Source organism: Ornithorhynchus anatinus, chromosome 2, assembly GCF_004115215.2.
Source record: "Ornithorhynchus anatinus isolate Pmale09 chromosome 2, mOrnAna1.pri.v4, whole genome shotgun sequence".
Classification (NCBI taxonomy): Eukaryota; Metazoa; Chordata; class Mammalia; order Monotremata; family Ornithorhynchidae; genus Ornithorhynchus; species Ornithorhynchus anatinus.
Genome location: NC_041729.1, coordinates 167,047,184 through 167,075,178, shown reverse-complemented (window position 1 = coordinate 167,075,178; position 27,995 = coordinate 167,047,184). Strand labels below are relative to the sequence as shown.

General features: G+C 56.3%; 1 protein-coding gene across 2 annotated transcripts in view; it reads right to left on the bottom strand.

Annotated features, from left to right (window-relative positions):
* Positions 1-5,508: 5,508 nt before the first annotated feature.
* Positions 5,509-27,995, bottom strand: part of DERA (deoxyribose-phosphate aldolase) — a 49,553-nt gene continuing 27,066 nt past the window's right edge. Inside the window, exons 6-9 of one of the 2 annotated variants that reach the window (XM_029058540.2) lie at positions 26,262-26,390; positions 13,845-13,957; positions 9,561-9,710; positions 5,509-6,105 (exon numbers count right to left, since the gene is read on the bottom strand). In XM_029058540.2, the coding sequence (XP_028914373.1) occupies positions 6,049-6,105; positions 9,561-9,710; positions 13,845-13,957; positions 26,262-26,390 (449 nt within the window). In that variant the 3' untranslated portion in view covers positions 5,509-6,048. Of the gene's footprint in view, positions 6,106-9,560; positions 9,711-10,177; positions 10,519-13,844; positions 13,958-26,261; positions 26,391-27,995 lie in introns of those variants that run through there. The other variant, XM_029058541.2, reaches the window with a different exon arrangement.

Sequence of the window (27,995 nt, the reverse complement as noted above, 5' to 3'; positions counted from 1 at the left end):
TCGCGGCTCCCCCTTAGTGGAAAGAGCCCGGGCCTGGGAGTCAGAGGTCATGGGTTCTAATCCCGGCTCCGCCAACTGTCAGCTGTGTGACTGTGGGCAAGTCACTTCCCTTCTCTGGGCCTCAGGTCCCTCCTCTGTCAAATGGGGATGAAGACCGTGAGCCCCACGCGGGACAACCCGATCACCTTGTATCTCCCCCAGCGCTTAGAATAGCGCCTGGCACATAGTAAGCGCTTAACGGATACCATCAACCACATCACCCTCCTCATCGTGTCCGTTGTGCCACCTTGGCTAAATCGCTTCACTTTTCTGGGCCCCAGTGACCTCAGCTGTCAAATGGGGATGAAGACCGTGAGCCCCACGGGGGACGACCTGATCACTTTGAACGGTGCTTGGCACCCGGTAAGCGCTTAACAAATGCCATCATTATTATTATCTCACGAGCGCGGCATTTCAAAACCCCCGGTCCTCGTTTGCCCTATTAAATCAGGCCGGACCAGACGGAAAGGGGTCCGCCGGCTGGCCCTCCTCAACGGGCTTCTTGGTTCATTAAAAATGATTCTTTTTACGGCCTTTTCTCGCACATCACCCAGATGTTGGCGGCGGTCACTGCAGGAAAGGATCATTTGGTGACGGAGATGCAAATCCGCTCCTGGGGGAGGGCGGGGAGGTGAGTTGCAAACGAGAAAAAAGAAAAATCGATTTAGAGGCGCAGAGCCGTATCGCGGAGAGTTTCTTCGCTGAACTGATCCGGGATTCCTTTCACGTGGACCGCGAAGGCCGGGGAAGACCGCTTTCCGTCAACCGATAATAACTGTGGTACTCGTTAAGCGCTTACTCTGTGCCGAGCACCGTTCTAAGAACCGGAAGTGCCAATAATACTAATTATGGTATTTGTTCAGCGCTTACTCTGTGCCCAGCGCTGTCCTAAGCGCCGTCCCACGCGGGGCCCACAGTCTTCATCCCCGTTTTACAGATGAGGTCGCTGAGGCCCAGAGAAGTTACCTGGCTCGCCCGAGGTCGAATGCCTACCGAGGGCAGAGCACTATACCGAGCACTCAGGAGAGTGCAAAAGGCTTAGCAGACACAGTCTCTGCCCTCGGGGACTTTGCGGTCTAATAATAATAATAATAACGTTGCATTTGTTAAGCGCTTACTATGTGCAGAGCACCGTTCTAAGCGCTGGGGGAGATACAGGGTCATCAGGTGGTCCCACGTGAGGTTCGCCATCTTAATCCCCATAATACAGATGAGGGAACTGAGGCCCAGAGAAGTGACTTGCCCACAGTCACCCAGCTGCCGAGTGGCAGAGCCGGCATTCGAACCCATGACCTCTGACTCCCGAGCCCGGGCTCTTTCCACTGAGCCACGGACGTTGGTATTTGTTAAGCGTTTACTACGTGCCGAGCACCATTCTGAGCGCTGGGGGGGGGGGGGGGGGATACAGGGTGATCAGGTTGTCCCACGTGGGGCTCCCAGGCTTCATCCCCATTTTCCAGATGAGGTCACTGAGAGAAGTGAAGTGACTGGCCCAAGGCCACACAGCTGACAGGCGGCGGAGCGGTCTACCCTGTGTAGAGCACTGGACTGAGCACTTGGGAGGGAGAAAAAAGAGTTAGAAGACACAATCCCTCCCCTCTCCTCTTACAGAGGCCCGGAAGGCCCTCCCTCCTCAAATCTGACAATGACCCTCCCCCATTTGAAGCCTTACTGCAGGCCCACCTCCTCCAAGCAGCCTTCCCTGACCGCGCCCTCCTCTCCTCTTCTCCCGCTCCCTTCTGCGTCGCCCTGGACTCGCTCCCTTCCTTCATCCTCCCTCCCGGCCCCGCGCCGCTGATGTCCATAGCTGTCATTTACTTATCATATTCCACCCGCTCCCTCGGGGGACCCGTCCTCTCCCGCGGCTTCCGCCCCCGCCTCCACGCGGACGATTCCCAAACATCTCCCTCTCCGGCCCCCGGCTCTCTCCGTCTCCGCCGTCTCGCGTCTCCTCCCGCCTTCGGGACATCTCCGCTCGGCTGTCCCCCCCGTCGCAACCCGGCCCAAACGGGGCTTCTCGTCTTCCCACCCGACCCCCGTCCTCCCCCCCGACTCTCCCGTCGCCGGAGACGGCACCACCGTCCTTCCCGACTCAAAAAACCCGTGACCTTGGCGTCTCCTTGGTCTGCACACAAGAAGAGCTCGAAAAATACGACCGAACGACCGAACATTTAAAATTTTCACAGACAGAAAAATGAACGCGTAGAGGAGGAGGTCTGCTGGGTGACCTTGGGCAAGTCGCTTCACTTCTCTGCGCCTCAGTTCCCTCACCGGCAAAATGGGGATGAAGACCGTGAGCCCCACGTGGGACGACCTGATTACCCTGCATCCACCCCAGCGCTTAGAACAGTGCTCGGCACCTAGTAATTGTTCTCGTCCGTCCGCCTCCCCCGATGAGACCGTAAGCTCATCAAAGGGCAGGGACCGTCTCTAGCTGTTACCGATTTGTCCATTCCAAGCGCTTAATACATAGTAAGCGCTCAATAAACACTATTGAATGAATGCATAAGAAATACCGTAATTACTATCGTTGTTATTATTAACAGCAGGAGGGGTAAGGATGTTGAAATCTACAGTCGGTTGTATTTACTGAACGCTTACCGTGTGCAGCGGACTGTACTAAGCGCTTGGGAGACTACACACTAACAATAATGACGCTGGTGGTTGTTAAGCGCTTACTATGAGCCCAGCACCGTTCTAAGCGCTGGGGGAGATACAAGTCAATCAGGTTGGACACAGTCCATGTCCCAGGTGGGACTCACACTCTTAATCCCCATTTTCCAGATGAGGGAAGTGAGGCCCGGAAAAGTGAAATGACTTGCCCAAGGTCACAGAGCAGACACGTGGTGGAGCCGGGATTAGAACCCTCGTCCTCTGACGCCATCTGACTTTCACCTACTCCTTCTCCGTGCCTAGCTCTCTCTCTCTCTCGGTCTCTCTCTCTCTATTCATTTCAGGAGAAGCGGCGCGGCTCAGTGGAAAGAGCCCGGGCTCGGGAGTCGGCGGTCGCGGGTTCTAATCCCGCCTCCGCGACCCGTCAGCTGTGTGATTTGGGGCGGGTCACTTCTCTGGGCCTCAGTTCCCTCCTCTGTAAAATGGGGATGAAGACCGCGGGCACCACGTGGGACAACCTGATCACCTTGTATCCCCCCAGTGCTTAGAACAGTGCCTGGCACACAGTAAGCGCTTAACAAATCCCACATTATTAATATTATTAATTCAATCATATCTATTGAGCACTTACTGTGTTCAGAGCACTGTACTAAGCACTTATCTCTCTGTCAGTCTCCATCTCGCCAGCTGCCTCGGTTTCTCAGCTTCAGTCTGCATCTCTCTCATTCCGTCTCCCCGCTTCTAGACCGCGAGCCCGTCGTTGGGCAGGGATGGTCTCTATCTGTTGCCCAACTGGACTTTCCCAGCGTTTAGGACAGTGCTCTGCACACGGTCGGCGCTCGATAAATCCGACGGAGTTGAGTCGAAATAGCAGCCTGGCACTGGGGAGAGTACAGAGGAGCAGCGGGGCTTAGGGGAAAGAGGCCGGGCTTGGGAGTCAGAGGTCACGGGTTCGAATCCCTGCTCGGCCACTTGTCAGCTGCGTGACGGTGGGCGAGTCACTTCACCTCTCTGGGCCTCAGCTCCCTCATCTGTAAAATGGGGATGAAGACCGTGAGCCCCACGGGGGACAACCTGATTCCCCTGTGTCTACCCCAGCGCTTAGAACGGTGCTCTGCACAGAGTAAGCGCTTAACAGATACCGACATTATCATCATCGTTATTAACCCTGGCTCCTCCACGTATCCGCTGGCCTTGGGCAAGTCACTTCACTTCGCCGGGCCTCATCTGTAAAATGGGGATGAAGACTGCGAGCCTCACGTGGGACGGGGACTGGGTCCAACCCGAATGGCTTGTAACCGCCCCAGCGCTTAGCACGGTGCCTGACACCTAGAAAGCGATGAACAAATCCCACAGATATTATTATTAATATTATTATCCTAGCTCTTTCCCTGTGTCTTCCTGTCCCCTCAGGTTCACATCTCGGTTGGCGGTTCTGAAAAAGCCAGTAAAAACTCAGAGGAAAAGGGCCACATACAAACCGGACAGTCAATCCCTGAAGAATTAGGAGAAGGTCGCCAGTTTTCGACCGAGGTTGCCAGCAGCCCCAGAAGAATTCATTCATTCATTCAGTAGTATTTATGGAGCGCTTACTAGGTGCAGGGCACTGGACTAAGCGCTTGGAATGGACAATTCGGCAACAGATAGAGACGATCCCTGCCCAGTGACGGGCTCGCGGAGACAGACAGCAAAGCAAAACAGAATAGAGAAGCAACGTGGCTCAGTGGAAAGAGCCCGGGCTTTGGGGTCAGAGGTCATGGGTTCGAATCCCGGCTCTGCCACTTGGCAGCTGTGTGACTGTGGGAGAGTCACTTCGCTTCTCTGGGCCTCAGTTCCCTCATCTGTAAAATGGGGATGAAGACCGTGAGCCCCACGTGGGACGACCTGATTCCCCTGTGTCTACCCCAGCGCTTAGAACAGTGCTCTGCACAGAGTAAGCGCTTAACAAATACCAACATTATTATTATTATTATTATTATTATTATTAAAACAAAACAACCTCATCAAGATAAATAGAATCACGGAGAAGAACCGGTCCAAACACACCGAGCAAGCCATTCTTTCGATACATTCCAAGGAGCTTCTTCTACTGATGATGGCATTTGTTAAGCGCTTACTATGTGCCAAGCGCTGTTCTAAGCGCTGGGGGGGATACAAGACCATCAGGTTGTCCCACGCGGGGCTCACCGTCTTCATCCCCAGTTTACAGACGAGGTCACTGAGGCACAGAGAAGTGAGGCGACTTGCCCAGAGTCACCCAGCTGACAGGCGGCGGAGCCGGGATCAGAACCCACGACCTCCGACTCCCAAGCTCGGGCTCTTTCCACTGAGCCACGCTGCTTCTACCGTCTTCTCCCCGATGCTTAGTACAGCGCTCTGCACACCGTAAGCGCTCAATAAATATGACTGAATGAATAAATACCATCGAATGACCTGAATGAGATCCGATCGAATGAACTGTAGGAAATGCCTTGGCCTAATCTGGATGAGTTGAAATAAAAAATGTTGGTATTTAAGCGCTTACTATGTGCCAGGCACTGTTCTCAGCGCTGGGGTAGATACAAGGTGATCAGGTTGTCCCACGTGGGGCTCCCAGTTTTCATCCCCATTTTACAGACGTGGACACTGAAGCACAGAGAAGTGAAGTGACTTGCCCACAGTCACACAGCTGACAGGCGGCGGAGCCGGGATTCGAACCCACGACCTCCGACTCCCAAGCCCGGCCTCTTTCCACCGAGCCCGCTGCTTCTCCTCCCCGCCAGCCGAACAGAAAGACAGGGGGACGTCAGGCTCAGAATCCCTCCACGTATTTCCCCCGTTTATACGCCGGAGTCGGAGGTTAGAATGAGACGGAGGTTTTCCAATCGATTGAACCGCAGTTTTTATTGAGAAAAAATAATCAGCGAGAGTCGACTCTTCCAATTACGAAGTTAGACATTTCACATCCCAACAATTCATCAAAAAAGCATCCGGGGCCAAAGCGAAAGACGGATCTTCACGGGAGGAGAAAATGAGCGCCGAATCAAAATCGTGGGGCAATAATTAGGCGTCGCCCAGCTCCGTCACCCCGCCAAGACGGTGCTTCGTGAGGAGGTTGGACGTCTGTCGCGGGACTCGATTGTCGTGCGGGTCCGGTCGGTGGCCGACGCCTCGGGCCCGGCCCGGAAAACCTTCCCCCGGAGCATCCCGCCACCCGCCACCTCTCGGACGTCGTCCGCGCCCCGTTGACCCCGTCGGATTCCCTCTCTGGCCCCGGCCCGAACGCGACGGAATCCGGCCAGGGGAAACCTCCTCGCCCACTCCCGATTTTCTTATTTTTCATCACGCGGTTTCAACAATAGATCGTTTCTCTCTCCCCGCGGTCGCCTCCCGGTCCGCGCCGACCTCTCGGTCGGTTTAAGCCGGAGGGAGATCGTGATGGGCGGCGTATCTCCCCGTCACGTGGTGGTAGATCTGGAAGGGGAAAACCGCGACGACAATTTGAATTCCGTCCCGGTCATTACGCAGGGGTGAGAGACAAGCGTCTGGGTGGGCGGGAGAGGCAGATACGTGGGAGACTCGACCTAAGCCCTCGTTCTCCCCCCCTTTCAGACTGCTGTGGGCGGGGAATGTGTCCCGAATACTTAATACAGTGCTCTGCACACAGTACGCGCTCGATAAATACAACTGAACTGAATGAATTACCCCTTCTCCCTCTCCCTTCCGCATCTCCCCTGAATTCAGCCCGCTCACTGCTGTACTGGACTCTCCCGAGTGTTTAATACAGTATCCGGCACCCAGGAAGCGCTCAGTAAATACAACTGAACTGAATGAATTTCCCCTTCTCCCTCTCCCTTCCGCATCTCCCCTGAATTCAGCCCGCTCTCTGCTGTACTGGACTCTCCCGAGTGTTTAATACAGTTCCCTGCACCCAGGAAGCGCTCGATAAATACAACTGAACTGAATGAATTTCCCCTTCTCCCTCTCCCTTCCGCATCTCCCCTGAATTCAGCCCGATCTCTGCTGTACTCCACCTTCCCGAGTGTTTAATACAGTATCCGGCACACAGGAAGCGCTCGATAAATACGATTGAATGAATGAATGACCGAATGAGCTCGTGCAGCAGGGAGTGTATCTGCTTACTGTTTTCCCGGACTCTCCCAGGCGCTCAGCACAGCGCTCTGCGTACTGCAAGCTACCGGAGGGCAGGGACCGTGCCTGCTAGCTCTATTCTATTGTCCTCTCCCCGGCGCTCAGGACGGCGCTCTGCACAACAGTATTCATTCAGGCCATCGTATTTGTCGAGCGCTTACCGTGTGCAAAGCACTGTACTGAGCACCTGGGAGAGGACAACAGGACGGCAAACGGACCCAGTCCCTGCCCACGGCGAGCTCACGGTTTAGACCGTAAGCTCCCTGAAGGCAGCGATTGAGCCCGGGCTAGGGAGTCGGAGGTCACGGGTTCTAATCCCCGCTCCGCCGCTTGTCAGCTGGGTGACCTTGGACAAGCCCTGTCACTTCTCCGTGCCTCAGTGAGCTTATCTGTAAAATGGGGATGAAGCCTGTGAGCCCCACGTGGGACAACCTGATGACCTTGCATCCACCCCAGCGCTTAGAACAGTGTTTGGTACATAGTAAGTACTTAACAAATACCAACATTATCATTATTATTATTATTACTAACTTTACTGTTTTGTACTCTCCCAAGCGCTGCATACAGCGACCTAAACTCAAATACCATCGAAGGCATACCTTATTGAAGGCCACCTCCTCCAAGAAGCCTTCCCCGATTGCACCCTCCTTTCCTCTTCTCCCCCTCCCTTCCGCGTCGCCCCGACTCGCTCCCTTTCTTCAGCCCCCCTCCCGGCCCCGCGCCGCTTATCTCCACATCCCTCATTTTATTTATTTCTATTCATGTCTGTCTCCCCCCCCCTCCAGACTCCAAGCTCCTTCGGTAGGGAATGGGTCTGTTTTACCGTTGTGCTGTACGCTACTCAGCGTTTAGTACAGTGCCCCGAACACAATAAGCGCTCCCTAAATACGACGGCTCGATTGAGGGGCGGTCAGATTTCATTTTGGTTTTTGGCCAGAATGTGTCCCCCCCAAGAGAGAAGTAGCATGGACCTTGTGGACAGAACCCGGGCCAGGAAATCAGAAGGATCTGTGTTCTAATCCCGGCCCTGCCACTCGCCTGCTGTGTGGCCTCGGGCGAGTCCCTTCACTTCTCTGGGCCTCAGTTCCCTCATCTGAAAAATGAGAACTGAGTCTGTGAGCCCCATGTGGGACAGGGACTGTGTCCAATCCATCTACTTTGTTTCACCCTGGTGCTTGGTAATAATCATAATAATATTATTATTATAATAACAGTATTTCTAAAGCACTTACTATGTGGCAGACATTGTTCTAAGGGCTGGGGCAGATGAAAAATAATCGGGTCGGACACAGTCCCTGTCCCACATAATAACAATGATAATAATGATAATAATAATGTTATTTGTTAAGCGCTTACTATGCGCAGAGCACTGTTCTAAGCACTGGGGGAGATACAGGGGAATCGAGTTGTCCCATGAGGGGCTCACAGTCTTCATCCCCATTTGACAGATGAGGTCACTGAGGCCCAGAGAAGTGAAGTGACTCGCCCACAGCCACACAGCTGACTAGTGGCAGAGCCGGGATTTGAACCCATGACCTCTGACTCCCAAGCCCGGGCTCTTTCCACTGAGCCATGCTGCTTCTCTATGATAATGATAATGATAATTATGGTATTTGTTAAGCACTTACTATGTGTGAGGCACTGTAATACACACTGGGGTGAAAACAAGCAAATCAAATCACGTGGGGCTCACGGTCTCAATCCCCACTTTAAAGATGAGGTAACTGAGGCCCAGAGAAGTGAAATAATAATAATAATGTTGGTATTTGCTAAGCGCTTTCTATGTGCCAAGCACCGTTCTGAGCGCCGGGGCAGATACAGGGTAATCAGGTTGTCCCACGTGGGGCTCATTTTAATAATAATAATAATGTTGGTATTTGTTAAGCGCTTACTATGTGCCGAGCACTGTTCTAAGCGCTGGGGTAGACATAGGGGAATCAGATTGTCCCACGTGGGGCTCACAGTCTTAATCCCCATTTTACAGATGAGGGAACTGAGGCACAGAGAAGTTAAGTGACTTGCCCACAGTCCCACAGCTGATAAGTGGCAGAGCTGGGATTCGAACTCATGAGCCCTGACTCCAAAGCCCGTGCTCTTTCCACTGAGCCACGCTGCTTCTCATTTTACAGATGAGGGAAGTGAGGCAGAGAGAAGTGAAGTGAGTTGCCCAAAGTCACACGGCTGACAAGCGGCGGAGCCGGCATTAGAACCCATGACCTCGGAGTCCCATGCCCGGGTTCTAACCGTTATGTCATCTGAACCACTGGACTGCGGAGGATTAAGGTGGGATTCATTCATTCCTTCAACGGTATTTATTGAGCGCTTTCTGTGCGCAGAGCACTTTGCTAAGCGCTTGGGGGATGACCGTGGAGGCCCTATCCACTAGGCCACGCTGCCTCGTGGCACGTGGTAAGCGCTTAAGAAATACACCAATTATTATTGTGATTATCATGATGATAATAATGTTGGTATCTGTTAAGCGCTTACTAGGCGCAGAGCACTGTTCTAAGCGCTGGGGTAGACACAGGGTGATCAGGTTGTCCCACGTGAGGCTCATAGCCTTCATCCCCATTTTCCAGCTGAGGGAACCGAGGCCCAGAAAAGTCAAGTGACCTGACCACAGACACACAGCTGACAGGTGGCAGAGCGGGGATATGAGATGCCGGAGTGAAGCGTTGGAGGGTCCCGGCCGCTCATCCCGACAAGGTCCGTCCCTTCCCACCCCCGGGCCCGGGACCCCGTCGCCGCGGGGACGGGTCCGGCCTCCCCCACCTCACCTGCCTCTCGATGTCGCTCAGCAAGGAGCTGGCACCGATGCGGAACAGCTGCGGCCGGAGCCACTGGCCGCCCAGTTCCTCCTTCACCAGGGCCAGCCACGACAGCGACTCCTTGGCCGTGCGGATGCCGCCGGCCGGCTTGAAGCCCACCTGAAAGGAAGAGGGGAGAGGGGGATCGGTCCCCCGGCCCCCCGAAAGGGAAAGAAGGGGAGAGGGCAGGGGGCCGACCCGAAGCCCACCTCAAGGGAAAAGGGGAGAGAGGAGGGGTCTGGCTTCCTCCCGCCGGCCGGCCTGAAGCCCACCTGAAAGGAAAAGGGGAGAGGGCAGAGGGCCGCCTCGAAGCCCACCTGAAAGGAAAAGGGCGGAGGGGAATAAGAATAATAATAACGTTGGCATCTGTTAAGCGCTTCCTATGTGCAGAGCACTGTTCCAAGCGCTGGGGAAGATACGGGGTCCTCAGGTTGTCCCACGTGAGGCTCACAGTTAATCCCCATTTTCCAGATGAGGTCACTGAGGCACAGAGAAGTGACTTGCTGACAGTCACACAGCTGCCAAGTGGCAGATCTGGGATTCGAACCCATGACCTCTGACTTCCAAGCCCGGGCTCTTTCCACTGAGCCACGCTGGTTTTCCGGGAAGGGGCCGGTTTCAGCGCCCCCGACACCGGCCGGCTTGAAGTCCACCTAAAAGGAAAAGGGGAGAGGGCAGGGGGCCGCCTCGAAGCCCACCTGAAAGGAAAAGGGCAGTGGGGAAGGGGCCGGCTTCACCGCTCCCAACACCGGCCGGCTTGAAGCCCGCCTGAAAGGAAGAGGGGAGAGGGGAGAGGGCCGGTTTCGGCCCCCCGGCCCCCCCGAGAGGAAAAGGGGAGAGGGGAGGGGGCCGACCTGAAGCCCACCTCAAAGGAAAAGGGGAGAGAGGAGGGGTCCGGCTTCCTCCCGCCGGCCGGCTTGAAGCCCACCTGGAAGGCAAAGGGGAGAGGGGGGAGGGGGCTGGCATCACCCCCCACCCCCGGCCGGCTTGAAGCCCACCTAAAAAGAAAAGGGGAGCAGAGAGGGGGCCGGCTTCACCCCCCGGCCGGCTTGAAGCCCACCTGAAAGGCAAAAGGGAGAGGGGAGGGGTCCGGCTTCACCCCGCCAGACCCCTGAAAGGAAAAGGGGATGAGGGGAGGGGGTCGGCTTCACCACCTCCCCACCGGCCGACTTGGAGCCCACCTAAAAGGAAAAGGGGAGAGGGCCGGTTTCAGCCCACCGGCCCCCGGAAAGGATAAAGGGGAGAGGGGAGGGGGTCGACTCGAAGCCCACCTGAAAGGAAAAGGGGAAAAGCCCACCTGCTTCCCAACCCTGCAGACGGCTCCCTCTCTCCGCCGAGCCGCTGCCCGGTCCGGGGGGCTTGGGCCGAGGCCGGCCGGGGGGCTTGTAAATATTCAGTAAATACGATTTAATGAACCAATGAACGACAGGAACCGGGTCCGACACCATCACCTTCTATCTACCCCAGCGTTCGGTACGGTGCCCGGCACAGAGTAAGCGCTTAACCTCCAAAATCATAATCATAATAATTGTGGCAGTTGTTACGCGCCTACTGCGTGCCGGGCACTCTAACAATAATAAGGTTGGTATTTGTTAAGCGCTCACTATGTGCCGAGCGCCGTTCTAAGCGCTGGGGGAGATGCGGGGTCATCAGGTGGTCCCACGTGAGGCTCACGGTTTTAATCCCCACTTTCCAGATGAGGAGAAGTGAAGCGACTCGCCCACGGTCACCCAGCCGACAAGTGGCGGAGCCGGCATTCGAACCCATGACCTCTGACTCCCAAGCCCGGGCTCTTCCCACCGAGCTGGGGCGGATACAAGCAAATCGGGTCGGACACGGCCCCCGTCCCGCGTGGGGTTTACAGTCTCCATCCCCATTTTCCGGGAACTGAGGCCCGGAGAAGTGAAGCGACTTGCCCCAGGTCACGCAGCAGACACGTGGCGGAGCTGGGATTAGAACCCCAGTCCCTCTGTCGCCCGGGTTCTGACCACTAGGCCGTGCTGCCTCTCGCCCGTTCGGCCCCTGATGCCCGCCAAGGCTTCCGCGTCCCACGGAGAGATCACTGTTATCATTATTACCAATTCATTCGTTCATCCGATAGTTAATAATAATTTACTCCAAGAAGAGTCCCCACAACCTAATCTCTTCCCCAGAACTTGAGAGATTTCTTCGCTCCGCTGCGTTTGCAAATGCCAGCGAGGCCTCCGCAAGCCTCCCTCCGTCTGACGGTCTCCCGGGCAGCCTCCGAAAGAGCCAGAGAACGTCAGAAAGGGGATCTGATTCGCGGGCTACCCAACGCGGGGCCCCCTCTCTCTCTCTGCCGCCTCCCAGCATTTCATTATTTTGTTTAATAAGTTCATCTCCTCCAGAATCTTCTCCTCACCTCGCGTTATGAAAAGTAATACGTTTTTCTGGGCCGGGGGTTTCCTACCAAAGAAAAACCAATTTACGTGTGTCCTTCAATAATGACAGGAATAGATTATTTCCCATTCTCCCGCGTTTTTCCTATCGCCGTCCCGGCTTATCATTCGCTAAACGTTACTTTGCGATCCTTGCCGCTCCTCGAGGAAGTTTAATTTCCCCGGCCAGCGCCGGCCCGGAGAACTGTAGGGAAGCGGAATTAGTCCGTTAGAGGATCGTTTAGCGGTCGCTCGTCGGTGACGGAGCCGGCGTCCGGTAACGAAAGGCCGGTTTACGTCTCCGGTCCCCTGCCCCCGGACGGCGGACGGCGCCGATTCCCGCTTCCATCTGTCCGACTTCTGCTCGGACGGCCGTTCCGCGACGGGAGGAAGATTCGCCGTTTAACTTAACCTGGAGGCCGCGCGGCCCAGTGGGCAGAGCCGGGGCTCGGGAGTCGGAAGGACCTGGGTTCTAATCCCGGCTCCGCCGCTTATAATAATAATAATGTTGGCATTCGTGAAGCGCTCACTACGTGCCGAGCACCGTTCTAAGCGCTGGGGGAGACACAGGGGAATCGGGTGGCCCCACGTGGGGTTCACAGTCTTCATTTCCATTTTCCAGATGAGGGAACTGAGGCCCAGAGAAGCGAAGTGACCAGTGGCGGAGCCGGGATTCGAACCCATGACCTCCGACTCCCAAGCCCGGGCTCCTTCCACTGAGCCACGCTGCTCGGGAGACCTCGGACGGACCGCTTCGCGTGGCTGTGACTCAGTGACCCCCGTCTGGAGAACGGGGATGAAGAGCGGGAGCGGGGCCCAGTGGCCAGAGCCCGGGGGTCCAAAGGTCATGGGTTCTGATCCCGGGCTCCGCCACCGGCCTGCCGCGAGACCCTGGGCCAGCCGCTTCACTTTTCTGGGCCTCAGTGACCTCGTCTGTAAAACGGGGACTGAGACCGCGAGCCCCCCCGGGGGACAGGGACCGCGTCCAACTCCATTTGCTTGTATCCACCCCAGCGCTTAGTACAGTGCCTGCCACATAGTAAGTGCTTAACGGATGCTATTATTATTACGTGGGACAGGGACCGTGGCCAACCCGATTTGCTTGGACCCACCCCCGTGCTTAGCACAGTGTCCGGCACATAGTAAGCGCTTAACAAAGACCACAGATATTATTATTATTATTATTATTCCTTGTCTGTGCCTCAATTACCTCATCGGTAGAAAGGGGACATTAAACAAGAAATAATAACAACTGAGGCATTTGTTAAGCGCTCACTACGTGCCAGGGACCGTACCAAGCGCCGGGGTGGAGCTAAGCAAATCGGATCATGGCTCAGTGGAAAGAGGCCGGGCTTGGGAGTCAGAGGTCCTGGGTTCGAATCCCCGCTCTGCCGCCTGTCCGCTGTGTGACTGTGGGCGAGTCACTTCTCTGTGCCTCGGTTCCCTCATCCGGAAAACGGGGATTAAGACGGTGAGCCCCACGTGGGACGACCTGATGACCCCGTCTCTCCCCCAGCGCTTAGAACAGCGCTCGGCCCGTAGGAAGCGCTTCACGAAGGCCAACGTTATTATTATTATGGACCCGGTCCCACGTAACAATAACAGCATCCGTTCAGCACTTTCTACGTGGCATCTGTAAAACGGGGATTAGGACGGTAAACGTGGGACAGGGACCGAGGAGCTCGTATGCACCCCAGCGCTTAGCACGGCGCTCGGCACGTAGTAAGCGCTTCGCAGATTCCATTAAAAAAAAACACAGAGAAAAATCCAGGACGACGGGTCCCGGCGCCGGGGCAAGGAGGTCACCGATGGGCGCCAGCCCCGGTCCCCGGAGAGTCGCGTCCAGGAGCGTTACCTTAATCCCCGTTTTCCAGAAATAATCCCGGATGGCCCGCATCATCACGAGAGCGACGGGGAGGGTGGCATTGACCGTCTCCTTTCCCGTGGACGTCTTGATGAAATCCGACCCTGAGGCGGAGAAGAGGACCCCGGGTTAGGGGGGAGGCCAACGGGGCCCGGTGGGCAAAGCCCGGGCCCGGGGGGTCCGAGGCCCTGGGTTCCGATCCCGCCACTCCGCCCGCCGCCGCGTGACCTCGGGCGAGTCCCTTCCCTCCTCGGGACCGCCGGGACCCCCGATGAGGATTACGACTGCGAGCCCCACGTGGGGCCGGGACTGTGTCCAACCTGATTACCTCGCGTCTCACCCCAGCGCTTGGAACAGTGCCCGGCACCCAGGAAGCGCGTAGCGGATACCATAGAAAAATACTCCCAGCGTGGCTGAGTAGGAAAGACCACGGGTTTGGGAGTCAGAGGTCGTGGGTTCGAATCCCGGCTCCGCCACTTGTCCGCTGTGTGACTTTGGGCAAATCACTTCTCTGGGCCTCGGTGACCTCGTCTGGAAAATGGGGATGAAGACCGGGAGCCCCACGGGGGACGACCTGACGACCCTGTATCGACCCCGGCGCTTAGAACGGTGCTCTGCACATAGTAAGCGCTTAACAGATACCGACATTATCATTATCCCGGTTGATCAAACCAGTGAGCAGAAGAGGGGCCGAAGAGGTCGCGGATCTGTAATTTGTTGATTGATCTCTATGAATGTTCGTCTCCCCACTGGACCGTGACCTGGTTGCGGGCAGGGAACGTGGGCACAACGTACTCTCCCAAGCGCTCAGCAAAGCGTGTTGCACCCAGGAAGCGCTCCATAGAGACGGCTGAGTGCATAAATAATGTATCTGTTAGCATTTGTTAAGCGCTCACTATGTGCAGAGCGCTGTTCTAAGCGCTGGGGGAGATCCAGGGTCATCGGGTTGGCCCACCTGAGGCTCCCGGTCTTCATCCCCCTTTTCCAGATGAGGGAACTGAGGCCCAGAGAAGTGAAGCGACTCGCCCACGGTCACCCGGCTGCCAGGCGGCGGAGCCGGGATGCGAACAAGTGAACGAATCCCACCACCGCGACACGTGCGATTTATCAAACGAAGGCTAATGACTTCCCCGCGACACCAAACTGTCTTTTTTCAGTTTCTCTTCATTTCCACCGCGTCTCTTCGCTTCCCCACCCCGTCTCTATTTTTTTTAAAAAAGAAAACGTGCATGTGGGGTCTAAAGCGAAGTCGGAGCTTTTAGAGATCCTATAATGACAAGTCTCCCCGGCACGGTTTCATTAAAAACTTTCATTAAACAACAGCTGCCCTAGTAGATGGTCCTCTAATCAATTCGGTCAAACAGAATGACTTCTAATCAGCTGTTGATAAAAATAGAAGATGAAATTTTAATTCTAATAGATTAACCGCAAACTCGGGACAGTCTTCGGAATCCATCTAACTCGATTCTCCGGTGGGTTTAATGACTATTCAGCCACTCATTACTAAATAGAACAAGATGAACATTTTCCAGTTCATTAAAGAAACGTACTATGTATTTTCGCATTGTCCTCATGATTCGTTACGGGGAGTCTTAATTACAAGATAATGGATAATGGTTATTAAATGCAGACTGTGGTAATGAAGCTCTATTCATCCGCGAGCCTCAGAGACCGGAGAGGGGAAAATAAAATCACGAGCTTCCGAAGATTAACGGATCAAATTATTATTCAATTTTCCAAAGCTCATTCAGACTTCGAAGAAACAAGAGGAGATTAAAAACTAGCACGAGGACCGAAGTAGGGCATTTATTCGATTCGATTTTTAAATAATATCTTCAGGCTATCAGGCGCGCGATCGGCCTCAGACGTGGGGGTGATAGAAAACGGGGTACCAGTTGAACGGCACCTTCTGACGATGAAGAAAATAGACATTTTCGTCCCGGACGCGTTCCCTCTGGGAGCCGAGGGGCTCCTGGCGTCGGGAAGAGGGTCTCCGAGCTCGGGGGAGACGGAAAACAGCAGGGAAGAGCTCGGCGGAAGACGTGGCGTGAGCCCTTCGGGGTTCTCCACGGAAACACGGGATTTAAAATCCACTGCCGCTTGAGCGGGCGTGTCATGAGGTGGAATTCGCGCCAACCCGACAAAATGGAAATTTGGATGCGCATGATAATAATGATGATGATGGTATCTGTTAAGCGCTCACTATGTGCCAAGCGCTCTTCTGAGCCCGGGGGTTAGATCCGGCTCGGTGGAAAGAGCACGGGCTTTGGAGTCGGGGGTCACGAGTTCGAATCCCGGCCCTGCCACCTGTCAGCTGGGTGACCGTGGGCGAGTCACTTCACTTCTCGGTGCCTCGGTTACCTCATCTGGAAAATGGGGATGAAGACCGTGAAGCCCCACGTGGGACATCCCGATTCCCCTGCGTCTCCCCCAGCGCTTCGAACGGTGCTCGGCACGTAGGGAGCGCTTAACGGATACCAACATTATTATTATTATTATTATTATTAAGGTCATCGGGTTGTCCCAGGTGAGGCCTTATAGTCTCCATCCCCATTTGACAGATGAGGGAACTGAGGCCCAGAGAAGCGAAGCGACGTGCCCAAGGTCACCGGGCGGGCCAGCGGAGGAGCCGGGATTAGAACCCATGACCTTCTGACTCCCAGGCCCGGGCTCTACCCACTACACCCGGGCTGCTTTTCCGCCCGCATATCTCACACCCTCCCGTTAAAGCAGCGAAGCAGCGCGGCTCAGTGGAAAGAGACCGGGCTGGGGAGTCGGAGGTCACGGGTTCGAATCCCGGCTCCGCCACTTGGCAGCTGTGGGACTGTGGGCGAGTCACTTCACTTCTCTGGGCCTCAGCTCCCTCATCTGTCTAATGGGGATGAAGACTGTAAACCCCACGTGGGACAACCTGATTCCCCTGCGTCTCCCCCAGCGCTCAGTACAGTGCTCTGCACAGAGTAAGCGCTTAACAAATACCAACATTATTATTTAAAAAAAAAAATTGGTACTCGTTAAGGGTTTGCTATGTGTCCAACACTGTTCTAAGCGCCAGAGTAGATTCGTTCATCCAAGCGTATTTATTGAGCGCTTACTGGGTGCAGAGCACTGTACTAAGCGCTTGGAATGGACAATTCGGCAACAGATGAGAGACCGTCCCTGCCCAACGACGGTAGATAAGAGCCGATCAGGTTGGACGCAGTCCCCGTCCCACTTGGGGCTCACGGTCTTCATCCCCACTTTACAGATGAGGGGACTGAGCAGGAGAGGAAGCGGAATGACTTGCCCAAGGTCACACAGCGGACACGTGGCGGGGCCGGGATTAGAACCCGTGACCTCTGACTCCCGGGCCCGGGCTCTAACCAGTAGGCCACACGGGGCCGAGAGTCAGAGGTCACGGGTTCTAATCCCTGCTCTTCTGCTTGTCAGCTGTGTGACTTCAGGTGAGTCACTTCACTTCTCTGGGCCTCAGTTACCTCACCTGTAAAGTGGGGGTGAAGACTGTGAGCCCCCCATGGGACGACCCGATGACCCTGTATCTCCCCCAGCGCTCAGAACGGCGCTCGGCACATAGTTAGCGCTGAACAAATACCGACATTATTATTAGTATTAAAGCACGGTTCCAACAGCTTGGGAGACTAATAGAGTTCATTCATTCATTCGATAGTATTTATTGAGCGCTTACTACGTGCAGAGCACTGGACTAAGCGCTTGGAATGAACAAGTCGGCAACAGATAGAGTTAGCAGACGGGACCCCTGCCCTCAAGAAGCCTAGAGTCTGCCTTGCGCAGAACACTGTACTGAGCGCTTGGGAGAGGACCACATTCAGCCAGGCGGAGTTTCCTCAAGGATTCCGGGTAGGAATCTCGTCGCTGCTATTTGCCGATCGCCTCTTCCTTTGGAAAAGCCTCCACAAGAGGGGACTGGGACACGGCATCTAAATTCAGGAGCCGGTCTTGGTTCGGGGAAGTGGTAACAATTATTATTAATAATAATATTTATGGTGGTATTTGTTAAGCGCTCACTACATCCCTAGCACCGTACCGAGGGCTAAGGTAGACACGGGATAATCAGGCCGGGCAGAGGCCCTGTCCCGCAGCGAACTCACCACCAAAGAGGGGGGAGATCGACTGCGATCCGGAGAGAAGCGTAAGGCAGAGGCCGATCGACTAATCAATCGATCGCTTGCGTGGCTCAGCGGAAAGAGCCCGGGCTTGGGCGTCAGGGGTCATGGGTTCGACTCCCGGCTCTGCCACTTGTCAGCTGGGTGACCGTGGGCGAGTCACTTCACTTCTCTGCGCCTCAGTTCCCTCGTCTGTAAAACGGGGATTAACCGTGAGCCTCGCGGGGGACGACCCGATGACCCCGTATCTCCCCCAGGGCTTAGAACGGTGCTCCGCACATAGTAAGCGCTTAACAGATACCAACATTATTAGTATTTATCCATAAATACCGTCAATCGAGAAGCAGCGTGGCTCAGTGGCAAGAGCCGGGCTTGGGAGTCGGAGGTCACGGGTTCTAATCCCGGCTCCGCCACTTGTCAGCTGTGCGACTAGTGGGCGAGTCACTTCACTTCTCTGACCCTCAGGGACCTCTTCTGTAAAATGGGGACTAGTTCATTCATTCAATAGTATTTATTGAGCGCTTACTATGTGCAGCGCACTGTATTAAGCGCCTGGAATGGACAATTTGGCACCAGGTAGAGACGATCCCCGCCCAGTGACGGGCTTACGGTCTAATCGGGGACTAAGACTGTGAGCCCCACGTGGGACAACCTGATCACCTTGTATCCCCTCCCGGCGCTTAGAACAGTGCTTTGCACACCGTAAGCGCTTAACAAATACCATCATTATTATTATCATCATCAGAGGCCTTCCTCAACAAAACCCTCATTTCCTCTTCCCCCGCTCCCTTCTGCATCCCCCTTGCTCCCTTTCTTCGCCCCTCTCTCAGCCCCCCGGCACTTACGTCCATCATCTATTGATCTCTATTCATGTCCGTCTCCTCCTCTAGACCGTCAGCTCCTTGTGGGCAGGGAATGTGCCCTCCCAACTCTGTTATACCGTATCAATAATAATAATAATAATAATGATGATGGATTTTGCTAAGCACTTCCTATGTGCCGAGCACTGTACTAAGCGCCGGGGTAGATACAGGGGAACGAGGTTGTCCCACGGGAGGCTCACGCTTCTCATTCCCACTTTCCAGATGAGGGAACCGAGGCCCAGAGAAATGAAGTGACTTGTCGAAGGTCACAGAGCGGACAAGTGGCGGAGGCGGGATTAGAACCCAGGTCTTCGGACTCCCAAGCCCGGGCTCCTGCCGCTAGGCCACGCTGCTCAGCACGGCAGACTGTAAGTTTGCGGAAGGCGGGGATCTCGGCTGTTTAACTCTACTGTCTTCTCCCAAGTGCTCAGCCCAGTGCTCCGCAAACATTCAACGGTATTTATTGAGCGCTTACTGTGTGCAGAGCACCGCACTAAGCACTCGGAGTGTACAATTCGGCAACAGGTAGAGACCATCCCTGCCCAAAAACGGGCTCACGAACAGTAGGCTCGGCTCCTTCGGGCAGGGATCGTGTCTACCAGCTCTGTCGTCCTCCCCCAAGCGCTCAGTACAGTGTTCTGCACAAGGCAGACTGTAGGCTCCTTGAGGGCAGGGGTCCTGTCTACTAACTCTATTAATTAGTCCCCCAAGCTGTTGGATCCGTGCTTTAATTCTAACAACGTTGGTATCTGTTAAGCGCCGCTTACTCTGTGCCGAGCACCGTTCTCAGCGCCGGGGGAGAGACAGGGTCATCGGGTCGTCCCACGTGAGGCTCCCGGTCTTCATCCCCATTTTCCAGATGAGGTCACTGAGGCCCAGAGAAGCGAAGTGACCCGCCCGCGGTCCCACGGCTGACAAGGGGCAGAGCCGGGATTCGAACCCATCATCTCCGACTCCCAAGCCCGGGCTCTCGCCACTGAGCCACGCCGGGCTGCTCCCCCGATCCGACCGTGAGCCCGTCGAACGGCAGGGACCGTCTCTATCCGTTGCCGACTCGTTCATTCCGAGCGCTCAGTCCAGTGCTCCGCACCTAGTAAGCGCTCGATAAATGCTACTGAATGAACGAATGCTTCTCAAATAAAGAGACCCATTCCCCATCCACAATGAGCTCACAGCCCGGAGGGGGCCGTGGCCACAGCCGACACCCCTGGCCGGGGGGGCCGGGGACCCCGACGGGCTCCGACACGGGGAGGGACCGCGTGCCCGGTCTCCTCAGCGTCTAGTACGGCCCCAGGGCGGCCCCCCGCTCCGGGAGCACGGAGGGCACTGGGAAAGCTCAGGGCGCTGGGAGCGACGGGGGAGTCGGGGGTGGGGGGGGTCACCCGGTGCCCGGCTCCTCTCATTCAACCCACACACTCGAGCCATCGCTAAATCCCGTCGGTCCCGCCTTCGCCACGTGGCTGAAACCCGCCCTTCCCTCTCCATCCCGACGGCTCCCGCGTTAATCCGGTCGTGGGTTCGAATCCCGGCTCTGCCACCGGTCAGCTGCGGGGCCGTGGGCGAGTCACTTCACTTCTCTGGGCCTCGGTGACCTCATCTGGAAAACGGGGATGAAGATTGCGAGCCTCATGTGGGACCACCCGATTAGCTGGTATACCCCGGCGCTTAGAACAGTGCCCCGCACATAGTAAGCGCTTAACGAACACCAACATCGTCATCATCTCCTCCTCTCCGGCCCGGTGACCGTGTCGGCCTCCCGGCCGTCCTCCCCGCCTCCCGGCTCTCCCCGCTCCGGTCCGGACTTCGCGCCGCCGCCCGCGTCGTTCTGCCACGGAAACGTTCGGGCCACGTCTCCCCGCTCCTCGAGACCCTCCGGGGGCTGCCCGTCCACCTCCGCGTCCGACAGAAAAACCGGTCACCGTCGGCTTCGGAGCCCCCCCGGCCCCCCGGCCCCGTCCTCCCTCCGGTCCCTTCCGTCCTCCCCCACCGGGCGGCCCGCACGCTCCGCTCCTCTCGCGCCGCTTACTATGGGCCGAGCACCGTTCTAAGCGCTGGGGTAGACACGGGGGAATCGGGCCGTCCCCCGTGGGCCTCCCGGTCTTCATCCCCATTTTCCAGATGAGGGAACCGAGGCCCAGAGAAGTGAAGTGACTCGCCCACGGTCCCACAGCCGACAAGTGGCGGAGCTGGGATTCGAACTCATGAGCTGGAAAGAGCCCGGGCTTGGGAGCCAGAGGTCATGGGTTCGAATCCCGGCTCTGCCACCTGTCAGCTGTGTGGCTGTGGGCGAGTCACTTCACTTCTCTGGGCCTCGGTGACCTCATCTGGAAAACGGGGATGAAGATTGCGAGCCTCATGTGGGACAACCCGATTACCTGGTATACCCCGGCGCTTAGAACGGTGCTCTGCACGTAGTAAGCGCTCAACGAATACCAACATTATCATCCCCCCCTCCCGGCCCCGCACCGCTTACGTCCATATCTGTCATTTTTTGATTTCTAGTCATGTCTTTCTCCCGCTGTAGACCGTAAACCCGTCGTGGGCAGGGAATGTGTCTGTTTACTGTCGCACCGTCCTCCCCCAAGGGCTTACTACAGTGCTCCCAACACAGTGAGCGCTCAATAAATACACTTGACTGGATGAATGCCGGGAGCACTGAGGGCAGCGGGAGAGTCAAGGGTGCCGAGAGCAAAGGTGCCGCGAGCCAAGTGCTCAAGTAGCGATAATACTGATGATGAGTGCTCACTACGTGCCAGGCACTGTACTGAGCGCTGGGGTGGACGCCAGCGAATCGTGTTGGACGCGGTCTCTGTCCCGCGTGGGGCTCACTGTCCCCATTTTCCAGATGAGGCCCAGAAAGGTGAAGCGACTGGCCCGAGGTCACGCCGTAGACAGGTGGTGGGGGTCGGGATTAGAACCCGGATCCTCCTGACTCCCAGGCTCCACTATGTAGCGATAGGGGAAGGAGGGGAGGTGCAGAGTGTTCATTCATTCATTGCATCGTACTTATTGAGCGCTTATCGTGTGCAGTGGACTGTACTAAGAGCTCATTAATCCCAGCTCTGCCACTTGTCAGCTGTGTGACTGTGGGCAAGTCATGTAACTTCTCTGTGCCTCAGTTACCTCATCTGTAAAATGGGGATTAAGACTGTGAGCCCCACATGGGACGACCTGATTCCCCTATGTCTACCCCAGCGCTTAGAACAGTGCTCGGCACATAGTAAGCGCTTAACAAATACCAACATTAACATTCAACATTAATAATAATAATTATGGTACTTGTTAAGTGCTCACTTAGGTGCCAAGCACTGTTTTAAGCGCTGTGGTCGCTTACAAAGCAGCGTGACTCAGCGGCAAGGGCCCGGGCTCGGGAGTCGGAGGACCCGGGTTCTAATCCCGGCTCCGCCACCTGTCTGCTGTGTACTTTGGGCCGGCCGCTTCGCTTCTCTGGGCCTCGGCGACCTCATCTGGAAAATGGGGATGAAGACTAGGAGCCCGACGCAGGACACCCTATGACCCTTGTATCTATTACAGCGCTTAGAACGGTGCTCGGCACATAGTAAGCGCTTAACAAACACCATCGACGTCATTATGATTCAGCTCGCTGAAGGCAGGGAATGTATCTGATATACCGTTCTACCGTCCTCTCCCAAGCGCTCAGTACAGGGTTCGGCTCTGTAGTACACTCTACCCTACGGACCTTAAGCTCGTTGCGGACGGGGGGACGTGTCCGTCATAATGTTCAACTGTCCCCTCCCAAGCGCTGACTACAGCGCTCTGCCCACAGAAAATGCTCAGTAAATATAACTGACAGCCTGTCCCGGGTTCTGATCTCGGCTCTGCCTACTGCTTGCTGCGTGACCTTGGGCAGATCAGTTCACTTCTCTGCGCCTCAGTTGCCTCACCCGTAAAATGGTGATATCCGTTCTCCGACCTGCTCGGACCGGGAGCCCCATGCGGGACAGGGACTGCGTCTGACCTCATTAATCTGTACCTACCTTAGCGCTTAGTACAGTGTTTGACAGATAGTAAGTGCTTAGCAAAAACTACATATATATATATATATATATATATATATATATATATATATATATATATATATAAATAAAAGTCTCGTCTTCAGTCACCTCCGACGAACACCTCTGCGGGGAGTTTTAACGTCAAGGCGGGATGCGGTGGAAATAAAGCATCGCCACAATTAAACAGGAAAAACAACGAGGAACGACTTCATCCACTCTATTCGCCCGTCGTTAAAATCCCATCGCCGAAGAACCGGGAGACCGAAATCGCGCCATTCGACAAACAGAAATCGACTCCTAATGGTGAGGACCGGCGGGGTAGGGGACATCTGGAGTCTAATTGCGTCGCTTATTTTTGCCGGAAATCTCCGGAAGAAAGGTATAACATCGGCTCGGTGGCGGCTCCGGGTCCCATTACAACCGCTGTGGCCGTTCGGATATTTTGGTCTGTTTATTAAAAAATAAACAGGGGCGTTTTAATTATTCACTAGAAGGTCGACATCAAAGCAGTCCGCCCACAGTTAACGCATGACCCGAGGTAGCGTGTTAGTGCGAGGGGGGAGAGGCAGGGGGCTAGAATCTTCAATTTCCCCCGATTCTCTGGGGCCTTGTCTAAAAATAAGAATAATAATAATGGCATTTGTTAAGCGCTTACTATGTGCCGAGCACTGTTCTAAGCGCTGGGGGAGATACGAGGTCATCAGGTTGTTCCACGTGGGGTTCACACTTTTAAACCCCATTTGACAGATGAGGGAACTGAGGCACAGAGAAGGGAAGTGACTTGCCCAGAGTCACAGAGCTGATAAGTGGCGGAGCCAGGATTAGAACCCACGACCTCCGACTCCCAAGCCCGGGCTCTGTCCGCTGAGCCGCGCTGCTTCTCTACTGCAGGCCCATCTCCTCCACGAAGCCTTCCCTGACTGCGCCCGCCTCTTCTCTCCTCCCGCTCTCACTCGCTTCTCCATTCACCCTCCCTCCCATCCCCACAGCGCAGATGGATAGTTCATTCATTCATTCAGTGGTATTTATTGAGCGCTTAGTATGTGCAGAGCACTGTACTGAGCGCTTGGAATGGACAAATCGCTAACAGATAGAGACAGTCCCTGCCCTTTGACGGGCTCACGGTCTAATCGACGGGCTTACGGTCTAATCCGTAGATAGCTGTCGTTTACCTATTTATCTATTTATTTATATTAATGTCTGTCTCCCCCTCTAGGCTCGTTGGGAGCAGGAATGTGTCGTTACAGTGGACTCTCGCTCAGTACAGTGCTCTGCACATAGTAAGATCTCAATAAATACGATTGAATGAGTGAATTAGGCGCCCAGGAGATATTAATAATAATAATGTTGGTACCTGTTAAGCGCTTACTATGTGCCGAGCACTGTTCTAAGCGCTGGGGGAGATACAGGGGAATCGGGTTGTCCCACGTGAGGCTCATGGTTAATCTCCATTTTACAGATGAGGTCACGGAGGCCCCGAGAAGCGAAGCGACTCGCCCACAGTCACCCAGCTGACAAGGGGCAGAGCCGGGAGTCGAACCCATGACCTCTGACTCCGAAGCCCGGGCTCCTTCCACTGAGCCACGCTGCTTCTCTAAGCACTGGGGGATACAAGGTGATCAGATTGTCCCACGTGGGGCTCCCAGTTTGCATCCCCATTTTACAGATGAGGGAAGTGAGGCCCAGAGAAAAAAAAAAAATGTTGGTATTTGTTAAGCGCTTACTCTGTGCAGAGCACTGTTCTAAGCGCTGGGGTAGACACAGGGGAATCAGGTTGTCCCACGTGGGGCTCACGGTCTTATTCCCCATTTTACAGATGAGGTCACTGAGGCACAGAGAAGTGAAGCGACTTGCCCACAGTCACACAGCTGACAAGGGGCAGAGCTGGGAGTTGAACTCATGACCTCTGACTCCAAGATTCCCAGAGACTCCCAGCTCTGCCCCTTGTCAGCTGTGTGACTGTGGGCGAGTCGCTTCGCTTCTCGGGGCCTCAGTGACCTCATCTGTAAAATGGAGATTAACTGTGAGCCTCACGTGGGACAACCTCACTCCCCTGTATCTCCCCCAGTGCTTAGAACAGAGAAGTGAAGTGACTTGCCCAAAGTCACACAGCTGGGAAGCGGCGGATCCGGGATTCGAACCCATGACCTCTGGCTCCCAAGCCCGGGCTCTTTCCGCTAGGCCATGCTGCTTTCCTTGAATTGGAGGGTAACGTATCTCAACCATCTCACCGCCGACCCCCGGCCCCCGGCCCGCCTCCGGCCCGGAAGGCCCTCCCGCCTCCAATCCCACAGGCGATTCGTCTCCCCCGCTTCAAAGCCTTATTGAGCGCCCACCTCCTCCGAGAGGCCTTCCCCGACCGCGCCCTCCTCTCCTCTTCTCCCCCTCCCTTCCGCGTCGCCCCGACTCGCTCCCTTTCTCCCCCCCCCCCCCCCCCCGCTGTCTCCCAAGCTGTCAGTAATAATAATGTGGGTATTTGTTAAGCGCTTACTCTGTGCCGAGCACTGTTCTAAGCGCTGGGGGAGATAACGGGGTCATCGGGTCGCCCCACGGGAGGCTCACGGTTAATCCCCATTTTCCAGATGAGGGAAGTGAGGCCCAGAGAAGTGAAGTGACTCGCCCACAGTCCCACAGCTGCCAAGTGGCAGAGCCGGGATTCGAACCCGTGACCTCTGACTCCGAAGCCCGGGCTCTTTCCACTGAGCCGCGCTGCTTCTCTACGGCGTTCTGCACACGGTAAGCACTCAAGAAATACAACCGAATGAAGGAATAAGTATTTTCCGGGAACTTCAAAGGGACCGGGAGGAGATTCCGGGGGAATGGTGTCCCCTCACCCCCACGTGGTGGAGCCTAGTGGGTAGAGCCCGGGCCTGGGAGTCAGAAGGTCACGGGTTCCAATCCCACCTCCGCCACTCGTCTGCTGGGTGACCTTGGGCAAGTCGCTTCTCTGGGCCTCAGTCCCCTCATCCGTAAAACGGGCATTGAGACGGCGAGCCCCACGTGGGACAGGGACTGTGCCCGACCCGATTTGCTGGGATCCACCCCGGCGCTCAGTACAGCGCCCGGCACGTAGGAAGCGCTTTACAAACCCCACAGTTAGCGTGATCGCATTCTCCGGTCCAACTCTGGAGGCCTCGGGGATTGGACGCAGCCCTTCGGGGGGCCTCGGGCATGACAGCAGAGAGAAGCGGGAGGGTGAAGAAAGTAGAAGGCGCCCGCGGAGCCGAGTAAGCGCTCAATAAATAGGACGGAGTGAATGAACGCAAGGCAAGCGGGAGGATCCTGGGAGGATCCTGTTTCTCTGACAAGGCTGCCACCTTCTGCCCAAACAGTGCGGCCGCCGGGACCCCTCCGGACGGACCCCCCCCCCCCCAAAACCCATCCTCGGGGCGGGGGGCTGACCTGCCATCATGGCGACCACGCTGGCCCGGTACACGTTGGTCAGGGAGCCCAGCTCGCCGGTGGCCAGGATGGTCTTCAGGTGGGCGTCTCCGCAGGCCTGGCGAAACTGCCGGATCTCGTCGTACAGCGCTGCGGGGGGGAGACGGCCGGGGAGGGGGGACGTCAGGCGGCGGGAAAACGGACCCGGGGCCAGGGAGGGAGGACGCGGGAGGCGGCGGGAGGCCAGGAGTGAAAGTCGGGCAGCCGGCGGGAGACTAGGTCCGAGGAGGGGAGGATTCGGGCGGGCCTGAGCGGGGGGAAAAATCAGGCAACGGGAAACCAGGCCCGTGCCGGGGGTGGGGGTGATTCAGACAGCGGGAAATCAGGTCTATGCGGGGAAAAGTCAGGCGGCGGGAGGGAAGGTCAGGCAGTGGGAAACCAGGCCTGAGGAGGGGAAAGTCAGGCAGCGGGCGGGAAAGTCAGGCAGTGGGAAACAGGGCCCGAGGGGCGGAGGGTCAGGCGGGCGGAGGGAAAATCAGGCAGCGGGAGATCAGGCCCGAGGCAGGGAAAGTCAGGCGGTGGGGAATCGGGGATTGAGGTGGGGAAAGTCAGGCAGCGGGAGGGAAAGTCAGGCAGCGGGAAATAGGGCCTGAGGGGCGGAAAGGCAGGCAGCCGGAGGGGAAATCAGGCAGCGGGAGATCAGGCCCGAGGCAGGGAAAGTCAGGCGGTGGGGAATCGGGGATTGAGGTGGGGAAAGTCAGGCAGCGGGAGGGAAAGTCAGGCAGCGGGAAATAGGGCCTGAGGGGCGGAAAGGCAGGCAGCCGGAGGGGAAATCAGGCAGCGGGAGATCAGGCCCGAGGCAGGGAAAGTCAGACGGCGGGAGGGAAAGTCAGGCAGTGGGGAAACCGGGACTGAGGCGGGGAAAGTCAGGCAGCGGGAAACGGGGCCTGAGGGGACGGAAGTCAGGCAGCCGGAGGGGAAATCAGGCAGCGGGAGATCAGGCCCGAGGCAGGGAAAGTCAGGCGGCGGGAGGGAGAGTCAGGCAGTGGGGAAACCAGGTCTGTGGAGGGCGGGGGGGGGGGGGGGGGGGAATCAGGCAATGGGAAATCAAGCCTGAGGCGGGGAAAGTCCGGCGGCAGCGGGAGGGAAAGTCAGGCAATGGGAAACAGGGCCTGAGGGGCGGGAAGTCAGGCAGCCAGAAGGAAAATCAGGCAGAGGGAAATCAGGCCTGAGGCAGACAGCAGGAGGGAAAGTCAGGCAGCGGGAGGGAAAGTCAAGCAGTGGGGAAACTGGGCCAGAGGTGGGGAAAGTCAGACAGCGGGAGGGAAAGGCAGGCAGTGGAAAATCAGGCCTGAGACAGGCAAGTCAGACAGCCGGAGGGAAAGTCAAGCAGTAGGGGAAACTCAGGCAGCTGGAGGGAAAGTCAGGCAGTGACCTGTGGAGGCGAGGGGAAGTGAGGCAGCGGGAAACCATGAATGAGGTGGGGAAACTCGGGCAGCAAGAGGGAAAATCAGGAGTGGGGAAACCGGGCCTGAGTGGGGGGAAGTCAGGCGGCGGGAGGGAAAGTCAGGCGGTAGAAAGCCTGAGGCGGGGAAAGTCAGGCAGCGGGAGGGAAAGTCAGGCAGCGGGAAACCAGGCTCTTGGGAGGGGGAAAGCCAGGCAGCAGGAGTAAAAATCAGGCAGCGGGAAACCGGGCCTGCTGGAGGGAAATTCCGGCAGCGGGAAACCAGGCCCGGAGGCAGGAAAGTCGAGCAG